Source organism: Phalacrocorax carbo, unplaced genomic scaffold (assembly GCF_963921805.1).
Source record: "Phalacrocorax carbo unplaced genomic scaffold, bPhaCar2.1 SCAFFOLD_430, whole genome shotgun sequence".
NCBI lineage: Eukaryota > Metazoa > Chordata > Aves > Suliformes > Phalacrocoracidae > Phalacrocorax > Phalacrocorax carbo.
In genome coordinates this window covers 1-16,925 of record NW_026990538.1, presented here as the reverse complement: position 1 = coordinate 16,925, position 16,925 = coordinate 1, and the positions used below count along the sequence as shown (strand labels likewise).

Below are 16,925 nucleotides of genomic sequence, written 5' to 3'. Positions count from 1 at the left end.
GTCACCAGGGCGGGAGGCCAGCGCGGCGCGGTGGGGGTCCCCGCGCCGCGGCCCCCCCGGCAGCTGCAGCAGCAGCGTGGCCACGGCCGCCACGCCGTCCTCGGTGGGCTCCAGCGTGACGGGCCCCGCGCCGGGCTGGGGGGGCGGCGGGGCGGCGGCGGCGGCGGCGGGGCCGCGGCGGCGGGGCGGGGGCCCGGCGGGCGCCCCCCGCTCGAAGCAGACGGTGACCTTGGCGAAGGGGCGGCTCGCCATCTTGCTCATCTCCTGCAGGTGCCGGCGCTGCTCGTGGCGGGCGTCCAGCCCCTGCTTGGCCTTCCAGAGCAGGACGCAGAGGGCGAGGAAGAGGAAGAAGCAGGAGAAGAAGACGGAGAAGAAGACGAAGAGGTCGATGTGCGCCTGGTCCTGGCGGAAGAAGAGCAGCCCCTGCGAGGGGCCGCCCCGCGGGCCCCCCACCCCCAGCAGCAGCAGGTAGAAGCGGCTGGACTTGAGCGGGTGCAGCGCGTGGGGGTAGGTGAGCACCAGGCGGTCCCGCACCCCGCGGACCACCAGCGCCGCCGCCGCCTCCCGCACCGTCAGGTAGGTGACGAGCCCGCCGGCGCGCTCCTCCCGCAGCCGCGTGGCGTTGGCGGCCCCGGCCAGGGGCGTCTGCAGCCGCACCAGGTGGCGGCCGGTGGCCGGGTCGACGTCGACGGCGAAGGTGTCGTAGGCGGTGGAGACGAAGAGGTCGACGCCGCCGAAGGTGACGTCCAGCGTGATGCGGATGTCGACGTTGGTGAACTTGGGCTGGACGCCGAAGAGGACGGTGCGGCCGGGCCCCAGGTGCTGCAGCTGCGGCTGGTGGAAGCAGTTGCTCTGCGAGGTGGGGTCCAGGCAATACTCCTGCTCCACCGCCATCAGCCGGTAGCACTGCTGGCCCCCCACCGGGTGCCCGTGGAAGGAGTCGCGGCACTTGGCGCACTGCGGGGGGCACGCGGGGGTCACCGGCGGGCGACGGCGGGGGGCGGCGGGGGGACGGGGGGGGCGGGAGGTCACCGGCAGGGTGCTGGGGGATGTGGGGGATGCGGGGACGGGGGGACTGGGGGAGTCACTGGTGGCGGCAGGGTGCTGGGGGGGCGGGGGGGGCGGGGGGGATGCGGGGACGGGGGGATGCGGGGGGTCACCGGCAGTCAGGGTGGTGGCGGGGTGCTGGGGGTGCGGGGGATGTGGGGGATGCGGGGACAGGGGGGATGCGGGGACGGGGGGATGCGGGGGGGTCAGTGGCGGTGGGGGTGGCAGCGGGGGCAGGGGGATGTGGGGGATGCGGGGACAGGGGGGATGCGGGGACGGGGGGATGCGGGGGGTCACCGGCGGCGGGGGGTGGCAGCAGGGTGCTGGGGGTGCGGGGGATGTGGGGGATGCGGGGACAGGGGGGATGTGGGGGGTCACCAGCGGTGGGGGGGGTGGTGGGGTGCGGGGGGGCGGGAGGATGCGGGGGGGGGCGGGGGGATGCAGGGACGGGGGGGATGCAGGGGGTCACCGGCGGCGGGGTCGGCAGTGGGGTGCTGGGGGTGCGGGGGAATGTGGGGGGTGCAGGGACACGGAGGACATCGGTGGGACGGGGGGCGCGCAGGGATGGGGCGTTGGGCGCAGGGAGGGGCAGGAGCAGGACAGCGGTGGGGCCATGGGGGTGGCAGTGGGGGGCCGGGGGGGTCCGGGGGGCACCTGCTGCTTGTAGCAGTCCCTCTTGTCGGCGGCGCTGCCCTGGCAGCTGCCCGTCTCCGTGTTGTTCTGGCAGGGGCAGCCCGTCCCGTCGAGCTCGTTGCACGTGTCCGCGTGCCCGTTGCACTGGCACCTGCGGGGAGGCACGCGCCCGTCGCACGAGGACCCCCACGCACGAGGACCCCCGCGCACGAGGGCCCCCCGTGCACGAGGACCCCCGCGCACGAGGACCCCCCTCGCACGAGGACCCCCGTGCACGAGGACCCCCGCGCACGAGGACCCCCGTGCACGAGGACCCCCACGCACAAGGACCCCCGCGCACGAGGACCCCCGCGCACGAGGACCCCCACGCACGAGGACCCCCGCGCACGAGGACCCCCACGCACGAGGACCCCCACGCACGAGGACCCCCCACGCACAAGGACCCCCTCGCACGAGGACCCCCGCACCTGGTGCAGGCGCCGTCCAGCAGGAAGAAGCCGGGCCGGCAGCCGTCGCAGCGCTCGCCCACGCTGTTGTTCTGGCAGTTGACGCAAACGGCCGCCTCCTCGCTCGGGCCCTCCGACACCCACGTGGGGATCTGGGGGGCGGCGGTGGGGCGCCGGTGGGCGGCGGGCACGGGCCGGCCCCACGGGGCACCCCCCGCCACGGGGCACCCCCTCCCCCCCGGGGCACACCCACACACCCCCCCCCCCGCCCCGGTACCCCAGGGGGCGGGACCGGCGAGCGGGACCCCCCCCGCCCCGGAGCCGTGGGGCGCCCCACTGACCATGGCGGGCTCGAGGGGGAAGCGCGCGGGGTCGCGGCGGGCGCGCTCGAACTCCTCCCGCGAGATGCAGACGGCGGCGTTGTGGCGGCAGAAGCTGCGGCAGGGCCGGCAGGTGCCCCCCGCCCGCGCCGAGCCCACGAAGAGGGGCCGGCACCGCTCGCACTGGGGGCCCTGCCGTGGGGCCGCCTCAGCGCCGCCCTGCCGCCCCACGGCCTGCCCCACAGCCCGCCCCGCCCCTCCCCGCCGGCCCCACCGGGCATCCCCCGGCCCGCACTCCCGCCGCGCTCCCCTCCTGCCCCGAGCAGCGCCGCCCTGCCGCCCCACGGCCTGCCCCACACTACGCCCGCTCCCTGCCCCACTCCCCGCCCACAGCCCGCCCCACACCATGCCTACTCCCCGCCCCGCTCCTCGCCCCCCAGCCCGCCCCACTCCCCGTCCCGCCCCCCGCCCCATTCCCCGCCCCACACCATGCCCCCAGCCCGCCCCACACCATGCCCACTCCCCGCCCCACTCCCCGCCCCACTCCCCACCCCGTCCCCTGCCCCACACCATGCCCACAGCCCGCCCCATTCCCCGCCCCACACCATGCCCCCAGCCCGCCCCACACCATGCCCACTCCCCGCCCCACTCCCTGCCCCACACCGTGCCCCCCGCCCCACACCGTGCCCCCCGCCCCACACCATGCCCACTCCCCGCCCCATTCCCTGCCCCACACCGTGCCCACTCCCCGCCCCACACCGTGCCCACTCCCCACCCCACACCATGCCCACTCCCCGCCCCACACCATGCCCACTCCCCGCCCCACTCCCTGCCCCACACCGTGCCCACTCCCCGCCCCACACCATGCCCACTCCCCACCCCACACCATGCCCACTCCCCGCCCCGCACCGTGCCCCACTCCCCGCCCCACACCATGCCCACTCCCCGCCCCACTCCCCGCCCCACACCGTGCCCACTCCCCACCCCACACCGTGCCCACTCCCCGCCCCACTCCCTGCCCCACACCGTGCCCACTCCCCGCCCCACACCATGCCCACTCCCCGCCCCACACCGTGCCCACTCCCCGCCCCACACCGTGCCCACTCCCCGCCCCGCACCGTGCCCACTCCCCGCCCCACACCGTGCCCACTCCCCGCCCCGCACCGTGCCCCACTCCCCGCCCCACACCGTGCCCACTCCCCGCCCCATTCCCTGCCCCACACCGTGCCCCCCGCCCCGCACCTGGGTGTTGTTGAGGCAGTGGGGGCAGCGGTCGCGCGCGGCGGGGCCGAGGCACTGGCTGTGCCCGTTGCACAGACACGGCACGGAGCAGTCGCGCCCCACGAAGCCGAAGTGGCAGCGGCAGCGGCCGGGCTCGGCGCACGTGCCGTTCACGCAGCCCTGCTCGCACACGGGCTCGCACCGCCCCGTGCCGCTGCGGGGGGGGGGGGGCTCGTGGGGGGCGCGGCGGGCGCGGGGGGGCTCGGGCGCGCGCCCCCGCCCCGCCCCGCAGCACGCCCCCCGCCCCCGCACCGCCCCACACCCGCCCCACCCCCGCCCCACCCCCGCCCCACACCCCCGCCCCACCCCCGCCCCACACCCCGCCCCACCCCCGCCCCACACCCCGCCCACCCCTGCCCCACCCCCGCCCCACCCCGCCCCACCCCTGCCCCACACCCCGCCCCACCCCTGCCCCACCCCCGCCCCACCCCCGCCCCACCCCCGCCCCACGCCCCTCACTTGTCCAGCCGGTAGCCACTCCCTGCACGCCCCACACCCCGCCCCCCGCCCCGCCCCACACCCCGCCCCACCCCCGCCCCACACCCCGCCCCACACCCGCCCCACCCCCGCCCCCCGCCCCGCCCCACACCCCCGCCCCACCCCCGCCCCACACCCCGCCCCACGCCCCTCACTTGTCCAGCCAGTAGCTGCTCCCTGCACGCCCCACACCCCGCCCCACACGCCCCGCCCCACCCCCGCCCCACCCCCGCCCCACACCCCGCCCCACGCCCCTCACTTGTCCAGCCGGTAGCCGCTCCCTGCACGCCCCACACCCCGCCCCACATGCCCCGCCCCACCCCCGCCCCACCCCCGCCCCACACGCCCCTCCCCACACCCCGCCCCACCCCCCGCCCCACCCCCGCCCCACACCCCGCCCCACCCCCGCCCCACCCCCGCCCCACACCCCGCCCCACCCCCCGCCCCACCCCCGCCCCACATGCCCCGCCCCACCCCCCACCCCACCCCGCCCCACCCCTGCCCCACACCCCGCCCCACCCCTGCCCCACCCCCGCCCCACCCCCGCCCCACCCCCGCCCCACCCCCGCCCCACCCCCGCCCCACGCCCCTCACTTGTCCAGCCGGTAGCCGCTCTTGCAGGCGCAGCGGAAGCCCCGCGCGAGGTCGTGGCAGTCCTGCGTCTCGTTGCAGTCGTGGTGCCCGTTGAGACACTCGTTCTCGGGGGGGCAGCCCAGGAACGCCCACTCGGCCTCTGCCCCACACGCCTGCGCCAGCCCTGGGGCGCCACGGGAGGGGCTGGGGGGGGGGGCGGACGGGGCGGCCCCCCCCCTCCCCGCCGGGCGCCCCGCGGCACCCCGCAGCCGCCCCGAGCACCCCCGGGCCCTCCGCCCCTGCCCCAGGCGCCCCACAGCGCCCCATAGACCACCCCACGGACCCCACAGCCCACCCACGCCCCCCACCCCGCAACCCCCCATCCCTGACCCCACCCCACACTCCCTCCCTTCCCTGCCCCAGCCCCCACCCCACGCCCCCCCATCCCTCCGAGCCCCCCCAAGCCCCACCACACCGCCATCCCTGCCCCCTATCCCCCATCCCCCCCATCCCCGCCCCATCCCCCCCAAGCCCCCACCCCGCACCCCCCATCCCCGCCCCATCCCCCAGTCCCCCCATGCCCCCCACCGCAAGCCCCCCCATCCCCCCATCCCCCTAAGCCCTCCAACCCCAGCCCCCCACCCTGAGCCCCCCCCACCCCCCAGCCCCCCATCCCTCCAAGCCCCCCCACCCCAAGCCCCCCCACCCCACTCCCATCCCCCAGATCCCCCCCACCCCAAGCTCCCCCATCCCCCATCCCCCCCAAGCCCCCCCACCCCCCACCCCCAGACCCCACTCCGTGCCCCGTATCCCCCCCCAAGCCCCCCATCCCACCGCGTCCCCCCAGCCCCCACCCCACACCCCCATCCCTGCCCCATCCCCCCTAAGCCCCCCACCCCACACCCCCATCCCTGCCCCCCCAGCCCCCACCCTGTACCCCCACCCCCCACCCCCAGCCCCCCATCCCCCCCAAGCCCCCCCACCCCCAGCTCCCCACCCTGTGCCCCCCAGCCCCCCCTTCCCCTCCAAGCCCCCCTCACGCCCCCATCCCCCCACCCCCAGACCCCCCCCACCCCAAGCTCCCCCATCCCCCAGCCCCCCCCAGCCCCCCCGCCCCCCAAGCCCCCAGCCCCCCCCAGCCCCCCCGCCCCCCACGCCCCCATCCCCCCCCATCCCCCCACCCCCAGACCCCCCATCCCCCCCAAGCCCCCCCGCCCCCCAAGCCCCCATCCCCCCCCATCCCCCCCCAGACCCCCCATCCCCCCCAAGCCCCCCCACCCCCAGCTCCCCACCCTGCGCCCCCCAGCCCCCCCTTCCCCTCCAAGCCCCCCTCACGCCCCCATCCCCCCACCCCCAGACCCCCCATCCCCCCCAAGCCCCCAGCCCCCCCCATCCCCCCCCAAGCCCCCCACCCCCCCTCCCCCCCCGCCCCCCCCGTACCGTGGCGGGGGCCGCGCAGCCCCCCCTCCAGGCAGCGCCCGCTGCCGTCGTGCCCGCGCCGCGCGCACCACCCGCAGCGGGGCAGGCGGAGGCAGCGCGCGCACTGCGGGGCCCCCGCGCACCCCGCGCCGCAGCTCTCGGCGCCCCGCAGCAGCCGCCCGCACGCCCCGGCCGCGCACCGCAGCGGCACGTAGCTGGGGCTCATGCACTGGGGGGGCGGGGGGGGCGGGGGGTCCTCAGCCCCACGGCCGGACCCCCCCCCCCCCCCCCCCGCGCGGGCCCCGCAGGCCGCCCGGGGACCCCCACACACCCCCCCTCCAACGGCCCCCCGACCACAGCCCCCCCAAGTGCCCCCGTCCCCCCACAACCGGCCTCCCCCAGGCCCCCCCACCCCTCCCGCCAGCCCCCCCAGCGCCCTCATCCCCCCCAGCTGCCCAGAGCCCCCCACACCCCCACAGCCCCCCAGAGCCCCCCACACCCCCACAGCCCCCCACAGCCCCCCAGAGCCCCCCAGAGCCCCCCACCTGCTGCAGGCTCACACTCCACACGCACTGCTGCCAGCCCCCACAGCCCCCCACAGCTCCCCACAGTCCCCCACAGCTCCCCATAGCCCCCAGAGCCCCCCACAGCCCCTATAGCCCCCCAGCGCCACCATAGCCCCCCAGCGCCCCCCACCTGCTGCAGGCTGACGCTCCACACGCACTGCTGCCAGCCCCCCACAGCCCCCCACAGCCCCCCAGCGCCCCCCAGAGCCCTCCACCTGCTGCAGGCTGACGCTCCACACGCACTGCTGCCAGCCCCCCACAGCCCCCCCACAGCCCCCCCAGAGCCCCCCAGCGCCCCCCAGCGCCCCCCACCTGCTGCAGGCTGACGCTCCACACGCACTGCTGCCAGCCGCCGTCCGCCCCCTTGGAGGCCAGGCACGGGGCGCAGGCGCTGTGGTTGTGGCAGGGTGTGGGGCAGGGCAGGGGGGGCGACGACTCCACGGGCATCGGGGAGACGTTGAGCAGCGAGTGGCTGAAGCACGTCCAGTCGTAGGTGGGCTGCACGCTCAGGATGCGGCGGGTCTCCCCTGGGGGCACGCGGAGCTGGCTGCGGCTGCCGGCCCCACGGCGCCCCACCGCACCCCCCTGTGCCCCACTGTGCCCTCCTGCGCCTGCTCCCGGCCCCACTGCGCCCCCTCGATCTCCGCTGTGCGCCCCTGTGCCCGCTCCCAGCCCCGCTGCAGCCGCTCCCAGCCCCGCCCCACCCTGCGCCGCCCGCCCCACCCCACCATGCCTGCCACGCCCCGCCACGCCCCGCCCTGCCCCATCCCGCCCTGCCCACCCCACCTGCCTCACCCGCCCTGCCCCACCATGCCCGCCCCACCCTGCCCCACCCCTCCCCACTCTGCCCCGCCCCACAACACCCCTCCCTGCCCTGCCCTGCCCCACCCCACCCCACCTGCCTTGGCTGCCCCGCCCCACCCTGCCCCACCCCACCCCTCTCCACACTGCCCCACCCTGCCCTCCCCCCCCCCACCCCACCCTGCCCCACCTCTCCCCACCCCACCCTACCCCTCCCCACGCCTCCCAGCCCCACCCCACTCCGCCCTGACCCGCCCCGCCCCACCCCTCCCCACCTCTCCCCACCCCACCCCTCCCCACCCCACCCCGCCCCTCCCCACCCTGCTCCACCCCATCCCTCCCCACCCCTCCCCGCCCCACCCCACCCCTCACAGCCCCACCTCACTCCGCCCTGACCCACCCCTCTCAGCCCCACCCCTCCCTGCCCTGCCCCTCCCAGCCCCGCCCCGCCCCGCCCCGCCCCGCCCCGCACCGGTGCGCTTGAACTGCCGCGTCCACATGCAGGCGCCCGCCGCGGCGCAGGCCTCGCAGTCGGCGGCCCCGCAGGCGGCCTCGGGGCAGCCCCCCGCCGCCCCCACCTCGCGCTGGTTCACGCGACAGTCGTTCTCGGAGGCGCAGCTGCCGCCGCGGCCGATGCAGGCGCCCTCGGGGCAGTTGGTGCACCACTTGCACGGGGGGGGGCCCTGCGCGCCGGGGGGGCGTGAGGGGCGCCGCCCGCCCCGCCCGCCCCGCCCGGCCCACCGCTCCGGGGGTCCCGGTGCCCGCCCGGGGGTCCCGGCCCCTCACCGGGGGTCCCAGCCCACAACACTTGGTCCCAGCTCCTCCCCCTTGGGGGTCCCAGCCCCACCCGAGGGTCCCAGCCCACAACACTTGGTCCCAGCTCCTCCCCCTTGGGGGTCCCAGCCCCCCCCGCCGCCGGCGGTCCCAGCCCCTCACCAGGGGTCCCAGCCCCACACGGGGGTCCCGGCCCACCACACTGCGGTCCCAGCCCCACCCGGGGGTCCCAGCCCACGACACTGCGGTCCCAGCACCACCATCAGGGGTCCCAGTGGCCCCCCGGGGGTCCCGGCCCCACCCAGGGGTCCTGACCCCACCCGGGGGTCCCAGCCCCCCCCGGGGGTCCCGGCCCCTCACCGGGGGTCCCTGCAGCGCGCGGGGGTGCAGGGCCAGGCACTCGCTGCAGCTCCGCAGGCGCCGGCACTCCTCGGCCGAGCGGGGTGTGGGGGAGCAGGCGGCCGGGCCCGGGGGGCACCCCAGCCTGCGCGGAGGCGTCGCGTTCGCGCCCCCCGCCCCCCGCCCTCGCCTCGTGTCCCCCCGCCCCCATCGCCCCCATCTCCCCCATCTCCCCCCGCCCCCATCGCCCCCATCTCCCCCATCACCCCCATCTCCCCCATCACCCCCCCACCCCCATCACCCCCATCTCCCCCATCACCCCCCATCACCCCCATCTCCCCCATCTCCCCCATCACCCCCATCTCCCCCATCTCCCCCATCTCCCCCTATCTCCCCCATCACCCCCATCACCCCCATCACCCCCCATCTCCCCCCGCCCCCATCACCCCCATCACCCCCATCACCCCCCATCTCCCCCCGCCCCCATCACCCCCATCTCCCCCATCGCCCCATCTCCCCCATCTCCCCCATCTCCCCCATCTCCCCCATCTCCCCCCATCACCCCCATCACCCCCATCTCCCCCCATCACCCCCATCTCCCCCATCACCCCCATCTCCCCCATCTCCCCCCATCTCCCCCCATCACCCCCATCTCCCCCATCACCCCCATCACCCCCATCGCCCCCATCACCCCCATCACCCCCATCACCCCCATCTCCCCCCATCACCCCCATCTCCCCCCATCTCCCCCATCTCCCCCATCGCCCCCATCACCCCCATCTCCCCCCATCACCCCCATCACCCCCATCACCCCCATCTCCCCCCGCCCCCCGCCCCCCGCCCCCTCACCGTGCCGCCGCCTCGGCCGCGCGGCAGCTGCCCTGGCACCAGGCGCAGGCGGCCCCCGAGCGGTTGCAGGCCTCGGGGCCGGGCAGGACGCGGCAGGGGTCCGCGGGCACCCGCAGCGACCACAGCCGCCCCAGGGCCACCCCGTTGAAGCCCCCCGAGACGTAGACCCGGCCCCCCGCCGCCGCCGCGGCGTGGGCCACCGAGCGGTTCATGGGCTCGCCCGCCGCCGCCGGCTCTGCGGACGGACGGACGGACGGACGCGTCGGTCGCGGGGGTCGCGGGGGCACCCCCACCCCCCCCCCCCACCCCCCCCGGCCCGGGCTGCAGCCCCTCCCCGCGGAGCACCCGCTCCCCGAGCGTTTCGGGGTCTCCGATGCCTTTGCAGGGCCCCCAGCCCCGTCCCCGCCCGTTTCTGGGGGTGCCCTGAGCCCTCCCCCCGCCCCCCCCGCGGTTTCGGGGGTCCCCCCGCCGCGGGGCGCCCCTCACCGGTGTGGGGGGGGCAGCACCCAGGCGTTGCAGCGCAGCTGGTAGAGCAGCACGTGGTTGCTGAAGTCGTGGGTCTCCGTGCGGCCCCCCAGGACCACCATCACGTCCCCCACCACGGCCGCCGCGTGGAAGAAGTGGGGCAGGGGCTGTGGGGGGGACATGGGGGTCACAGAGGGCCCCCCCCCCCCACACCCCCGAAGCCCCGCGTGCCCGAACACCGGACACACCCCCTTCCTGCCCCCCCCCCCCGACACCCCCAAACGCTCCATGGTGCCCCACAGACACCCCCCCAGACCCCCACAGGTGCCCCCAGTGTGGTCCCCAAACCCTGCTCCCCCCCATCACACCCCACACCCCTCTCAAGGACCCCTCCCGGCTCCCCCAGGGCCCCCTCTAAGATGCCCAGACACCCTCAAGGACCCCCATGCTCCCCAGGGACCCCAGACCCCCCTCAAGTACACCAAAACCCCCCTCAAGGAGCCCCCAGAGCCCTCTCAAAGACCCCCAGGCACGCCTCAAGGACCCCAAGACCCCCCCTCAAGGACCCCAGACACCGCCAGGGTGCCCAGGCGCCCCTCAGGAACACCAAGACCCACCTCAAGGACCCCCAGGCACCCCCTGAAGGACCCCCAGGTGCCCCTGAAGGACCCCCAGGTGCCCCTCAAGGATCCCCAGGTGCACCTCAAGGACCCCAGACCCCACTCAAGGACCCCCGGGTGCCCCTCAAGGACCCCAGACCCCACTCAAGGACCCCCAGGTGCCCCTCAAGGACCCGCAGACCCCCCCGAAGGACCCCCGCCCCACCTTGCGGCCCTGGGAGGGGGCGAGCAGGCTCCAGGTGAGGTTGGGGCAGTAGAGGCTGTAGAGCTCCGGGGAGGCCGCCACGGTCTCCACGTGGAAGCGCTGCCCCCCGAACACGTACACGGCGTCCGTGTCCTCGTGGTAAACGGCCGAGTGCCCGTAGAGGCCTGGGGGGCGAGGGGGGCGGTCAGCGGGGGTCCGGGCGGCGCCGGGGGGCCCAGCGCCCTTCCTGGGGGGCCGCAGCCCCTCACTGGGGGGTGCTGGGGCAGTACCCGCTGCCCTGAGGAGCTGGGGGTCCCAGCCCCATTACTGGGGGCTCCCAGCCCCATTACTGGGGGGTCCCAGCCCCTCACTGCGGGGTGCTGGGGCAGTACCCGCTGCCCTGAGGAGCTGGGGGTCCCGGCCCCCTTACTGGGGGGTCCCAGCCCCATTACTGGGGGGCCGCAGCCCCTCACTGGCGGGTGCTGGGGCGGTACCCGCTGCCCTGAGGAGCTGGGGGTCCCAGCCCCATTACTGGGGGCTCCCAGCCCCATTACTGGGGGGTCCCAGCCCCTCACTGGGGGGTGCTGGGGCGGTACCCGCTGCCCTAAGGAGCTGGGGGTCCCAGCCCCATTACTGGGGGCTCCCAGCCCCATTACTGGGGGGCCCCAGCCCCTCGCTGGGGGGTGCTGGGGCGGTACCCGCTGCCCCGAGGAGCTGGGGGTCCCCGTTACCTGTGGGGGGGGTCCCGGCCTGCTGCCCCACCTCCCAGCTCTCCGTCTCGACGTGATACTGCAGCAGCTTCTTGTTGAAGCCGTTCTCGGGCGAGTAGCCCCCGATGAGCAGCAGCGAGGTCCCGCGCCGGGGGGGTCAGCGTGTGCCCCGCCACCGCCGGCAGCGCCGCGTCCTGCCGGGGACGGCGTTGGGGGGCTGCGGGTGACGCCGAGCCCCCCCCGGGGGCGGGCGCGGGGCGGGCGCGGGGGGTCCCCACCTGCTCCTGGCGCCACTGCAGCGTGGTGAGGTTGAGCAGCCAGGCGTCGCCGGCCACCCCCGCCGCCGTCAGCCCCCCCAGCACCAGCATGGCGCGGCGGGCGGGCAGCGGGGCGGCCGCGTGGAAGTAGCGGGGCGAGGGGCCGGGACCCCCGTCCTCCGCCCCCGCCAGCATCTGCGTCCAGCGGCGCTCGGCGATGGAGTATCTGTGGGGCAGAGACGAGGGGATGCGCCGGGGCGGGGCCGGGTGGGGCCGGGGCGGGGCCGGGAGGGCGGGGCCTGCTGACCTGTAGACGTTTCCCAGCAGCCCCTGGGACAGCGAGAGCCCCCCGAACATCCAGAGCGTCCCCTCCGGACCCTCCACCAGGCTGTGGCCCAGGCGGTGCAGGAACCGGCTGGCCGTGTCCTGGGGGGCACGGGGAGAGGGGGGTCAGCCCCGGGGGGGGGCACCGGGGGGTCCTGGGGCACTGGGTGGGGTCCTGGGGGCAGTCCTGGGGAGGTATCGGGGGGCCTATAGGGCACTGGGTGGGGTCCTGGGGGGTTATCGGAGGGATACGGGGCACTGAGGGGGCACTGGGGGGGGTCCATGGGGAACCAGGGGGGCACTGGGGACAGTCTTAGGTGGGTATTGGGGGTCTATGGGGCACTGGGGGGGATGGTGGGGGGGTCTTGGGGCCATATTGGGACTCTATGGGAAACCAGGGGGGGACACTGGGGGCAGTCCTGGGGAGGTATCAGGGGGCTATGGGGCACTGGGTGGGGCCCTGGGCCGTTACTGGGGGGATATGGGGCACTGAGGGGGCACATCAGGGGGTCCTGGGGCACATCAGGGGGTCTATGGGGCACTGGGGGGGACGGTGGGGGGGTCCCGGGGGCATATCAGGGGGCCTATGGGAAAGCGGGGGGGCACTGGGGACAGTCTTGGGGGGGTATCGGGGGTCTATGGGGCACGGGGGGGGTCACTGGGGACAGTCCTGGGGGTGGAAACTGGGGGGTCTATGGGGCACTGGGAAAAGACAAGAGCCCCCCAGACCTGTGGGGGGCAGCCGGGGGACTTGGGGGGTGGCGGCCCCCCGGGGCGGAGGGCCGTGCCTGACCCCCAAGCGTGGGGCGCGGGGCTGGGGGGGGTGGGGGGTCACTCACGGCCGCCAGGTGCCCGTCGACGAGGGTCTCCCAGACGAGGCTGCCCGGCCCCAGCGGCACCGAGCAGTCGGGGCCGGCGAAGCCCTCGCTGCAGACGCAGACCCCCAGGGTCTGGGGGGGCGGGGGGGTGAGGGGGGGGCGCGGGCTTCCCCCCACCCCCGGCCCCCCAAAACGCCCCGCCCCCCCCGGCCGCCCCTCACCGCGTTGCAGGCGCCGTGCCCGGCGGGGGCCCCGCAGTCCCCGGGGCAGAGGGGCTGGCGGCAGCCGGGCCCCCCGTGCCCCCCCCGGCAGACGCAGCGGCCCCCCCGGCACTCCTGCCCCCCGGCGCAGGGGGGGCGGCAGCTCTGGACCCCCACGCTGGCGTTGAACCCCGTCGGCTCGCTGCCGTTGGCCTCGTAGTACAGCACCAGCACCCCTGGGGAGGGGGCACGGTGGGTGGGGGGGGTCCCAGGGCACCCCGGCCCCCCCCCGAATCCTCCCCACACCCCCCCCCGCCCCGTACCGGAGTGGGCCTCCAGGGTGAGGGGCTCGGGGCGGCCGCGCCCGCAGAAGGCCCCCAGCAGCGTGGGGTCCCCCTGCAGCACCCCGCTGTCGAGGAAGGCCGGCACCCCGTCAAAGGCGTAGGCGTAGCTGGTCTGGGGCGGGGGTGGGGGGGCACGGGGGTCTCAGGGGGGCACGGCACCGGCAGCACCCCCTTGTGTGCCCCCCCCAACTCCCCAGCACCCCCCCGCGCACCCCCCAGACCCCCCCATCTTCCCATCGACCTCATGCAGCCCCCCAGGCGCCACGTGCCCCCCCCCCCCCCAGCCCCCCATCTCCCCAGCATCCCCCAGACCCCCCATGGTCCCCAAGCCACCCCCCTCTCCCCATGCAGCCCCCCAGGCGCCACGTGCCCCCCCCCCCCAGCCCCCCATCTCCCCAGCATCCCCCAGACCCCCCATGGTCCCCAAGCCACCCCCCTCTCCCCATGCATCCCCCCCAGACGCCCCAGACCCTCTGTGTCAGTCTAGCCCCCCCCTCCAGATCCCCCCATGCCCCCCCCAGACACCCCCCTCTCCCCAGCCCCCCCAGTCTCCCCACCCTCCCAGCCCCTCTGAGCCCCCCCAGCCCCCCTCACCATGCAGGGGGTGCTCAGGTCGGGCTGCAGGGTCAGGCTGATGGTGGGGCAGGGGTCCCCGGGGGGGCAGGGCTCCAGGCTCCCCGTGGCCGACAGCACCCACACGCAGTACGAGAGGCCCCCCGCGGGCGCCGGGACCCCCCGCGGCCAGCCGGGACCCCAGGGCCAGGGGCTCGGAGAGGTTGGCCACCAGCGAGCGGCCCCCGCACTCCCGGTAGCACGTGCCCCCGTCCCTGGGGGGCGACGGGGGGCTCAGTGGGGCTGGGGGCTGGCAAAGGGCTCGGGGGGGCCGCCGGGGGTGGGAACGGGGGCTGGGGGCTGATACAGGGGGTCTGGGCCCAATCCCTGGGGGTAGGGGGCTCTCCCGGGGGCCAGGGGCTCTCCCAGGGGCCAGGGGGGCTCTCCCAGGGGTCAGGGGCTCTCCCAGGGGCCGGGGGCTCTCCCGGGGGCCAGGGGCTCTCCCAGGGGCCGGGGGCTCTCCCGGGGGCCAGGGGCTCTCCCAGGGGTCAGGGGCTCTCCCAGGGGTCAGGGGGCTCTCCCAGGGGTCAGGGGCTCTCCCAGGGGCCGGGGGCTCTCCCGGGGGTCAGGGGCTCTCCCAGGGGCCGGGGGCTCTCCCAGGGGCCGGGGGCTCTCCCGGGGGTCAGGGGCTCTCCCAGGGGTCAGGGGGCTCTCCCAGGGGTCAGGGGCTCTCCCAGGGGCCGGGGGCTCTCCCGGGGGTCAGGGGCTCTCCCAGGGGTCAGGGGCTCTCCCAGGGGTCAGGGGGCTCTCCCGGGGGTCAGGGGCTCTCCCGGGGGCCGGGGGCTCTCCCGGGGGTCAGGGGCTCTCCCAGGGGTCAGGGGCTCTCCCGGGGGCCGGGGGCTCTCCCGGGGGTCAGGGGCTCTCCCAGGGGTCAGGGGCTCTCCCAGGGGCCGGGGGCTCTCCCAGGGGCCGGGGGCTCTCCCAGGGGTCAGGGGCTCTCCCAGGGGCCGGGGGCTCTCCCGGGGGTCAGGGGCCTCTCCCAGGGTTCAGGGGCTCTCCCGGGGGCCGGGCGCTCTCCCAGGGGTTAGGGGGCTCTCCCGGGGGTCAGGGGCTCTCCCAGGGGCCGGGGGCTCTCCCGGGGGCCAGGGGCTCTCCCAGGGGTCAGGGGCTCTCCCAGGGGTCAGGGGGCTCTCCCAGGGGCCGGGGGCTCTCCCAGGGGCCGGGGGCTCTCCCGGGGGCCGGGGGCTCTCCCAGGGGTCAGGGGCTCTCCCAGGGGTCGGGGGGCTCTCCCAGGGGCCGGGGGCTCTCCCAGGGGTCAGGGGCCTCTCCCAGGGGTCAGGGGCTCTCCCGGGGGCCAGGGGCTCTCCCAGGGGCCAGGGGCTCTCCCGGGGTCAGGGGGCTCGCCCAGGGGCCGGGGGGCTCTCCCAGGGTCAGGGGGCTCTCCCAGGGGTCAGGGGGCTCTCCCAGGGGCCGGGGGCTCTCCCGGGGTCAGGGGGCTCTCCCAGGGGTCAGGGGGCTCTCCCAGGGGCCGGGGGCTCTCCCGGGGTCAGGGGGCTCTCCCAGGGGTCAGGGGGCTCTCCCGGGGGCCGGGGGCTCTCCCGGGGTCAGGGGGCTCTCCCAGGGGCCGGGGCCTCTCCCAGGGTTCAGGGGCTCTCCCGGGGGCCAGGGGCTCTCCCGGGGTCAGGGGGCTCTCCCAGGGGCCGGGGGGCTCTCCCGGGGTCAGGGGGCTCTCCCAGGGGTCAGGGGGCCCTCCCAGGGGCCGGGGGGCTCTCCCCAGGGGTCAGGGGCCTCTCCCAGGGTTCAGGGGCTCTCCCGGGGGCCAGGGGCTCTCCCGGGGTCAGGGGGCTCTCCCAGGGGTCAGGGGGCCCTCCCAGGGGCTGGGGGGCTCTCCCGGGGGCCGGGGGCTCTCCCGGGGTCAGGGGCCTCTCCCAGGGTTCAGGGGCTCTCCCGGGGTCAGGGGGCTCTCCCAGGTGTACTGGGGCTCTCCCCCATGGGGTCAGGGGGCTCTCCTGGGGGTCAGGGGGCTCTCCCAGGGGTCAGGGGCTCTCCCAGGGGCCGGGGCGCTCTCCCAGGGGCCAGGGGCCCTCCCAGGGGCCGGGGGGCTCTCCCCAGGGGTCAGGGGCCTCTCCCAGGGTTCAGGGGCTCTCCCGGGGGCCAGGGGCTCTCCCGGGGTCAGGGGCCTCTCCCAGGGGCCGGGGGCTCTCCCGGGGGTCAGGGGCCTCTCCCAGGGTTCAGGGGCTCTCCCGGGGTCAGGGGGCTTTCCCAGGTGTACTGGGGCTCTCCCAGGGGTCAGGGGGCTCTCCCAGGTGTACTGGGGCTCTCCCCCATGGGGTCAGGGGGCTCTCCTGGGGGTCAGGGCGCTCTCCCAGGGGTTAGGGGGCTCTCCCAGGGGCCAGGGGCTCTCCCAGGGGTCAGGGGGCTCTCCCAGGGGTCAGGGGCCTCTCCCAGGGTTCAGGGGCTCTCCCGGGGGCCAGGGGCTCTCCCGGGGTCAGGGGGCTCTCCCAGGGTTCAGGGGCTCTCCCGCGGTCAGGGGGCTTTCCCAGGTGTACTGGGGCTCTCCCCCATGGGGTCAGGGGGCTTTCCCAGGTGTACTGGGGCTCTCCCCCATGGGGTCAGGGGGCTCTCCTGGGGGTCAGGGCGCTCTCCCAGGGGTTAGGGGGCTCTCCCAGGGGCCGGGGGCTCTCCCGGGGGCCGGGGGCTCTCCCAGGGGTCAGGGGCTCTCCCGGGGGTCAGGGGCTCTCCCAGGGGTCTGGGGGCTCTCCCAGGGGCCGGGGGCTCTCCCAGGGGTCAGGGGCTCTCCCGGGGGTCAGGGGCTCTCCCAGGGGTCAGGGGCTCTCCCAGGGGCCGGGGGCTCTCCCAGGGGTCTGGGGGCTCTCCCAGGGGCCGGGGGCTCTCCCGGGGGCCGGCGCCGCTCACCGGGGGTCCC

At 77.6% G+C, this 16,925-nt stretch overlaps 1 protein-coding gene across 1 annotated transcript; it reads right to left on the bottom strand.

The window, feature by feature from the left end:
* Window positions 1-6: 6 nt before the first annotated feature.
* Window positions 7-14,386, bottom strand: LOC135311444 (multiple epidermal growth factor-like domains protein 8; the record flags this gene model as incomplete). The annotated part of the gene is given in 22 exon segments (XM_064440576.1): window positions 7-957; window positions 1,702-1,831; window positions 2,148-2,278; window positions 2,468-2,638; window positions 3,689-3,881; window positions 4,799-4,961; window positions 6,218-6,425; window positions 7,075-7,289; window positions 8,036-8,246; window positions 8,698-8,821; window positions 9,526-9,757; window positions 10,010-10,157; window positions 10,816-10,979; window positions 11,526-11,658; window positions 11,660-11,698; window positions 11,768-11,987; window positions 12,069-12,187; window positions 12,925-13,035; window positions 13,125-13,339; window positions 13,427-13,559; window positions 14,042-14,156; window positions 14,158-14,386. Coding segments are annotated over 22 exon segments (4,355 nt in total), but the record flags the coding sequence as incomplete, so codon positions are not given.
* Window positions 14,387-16,925: the final 2,539 nt, after the last annotated feature.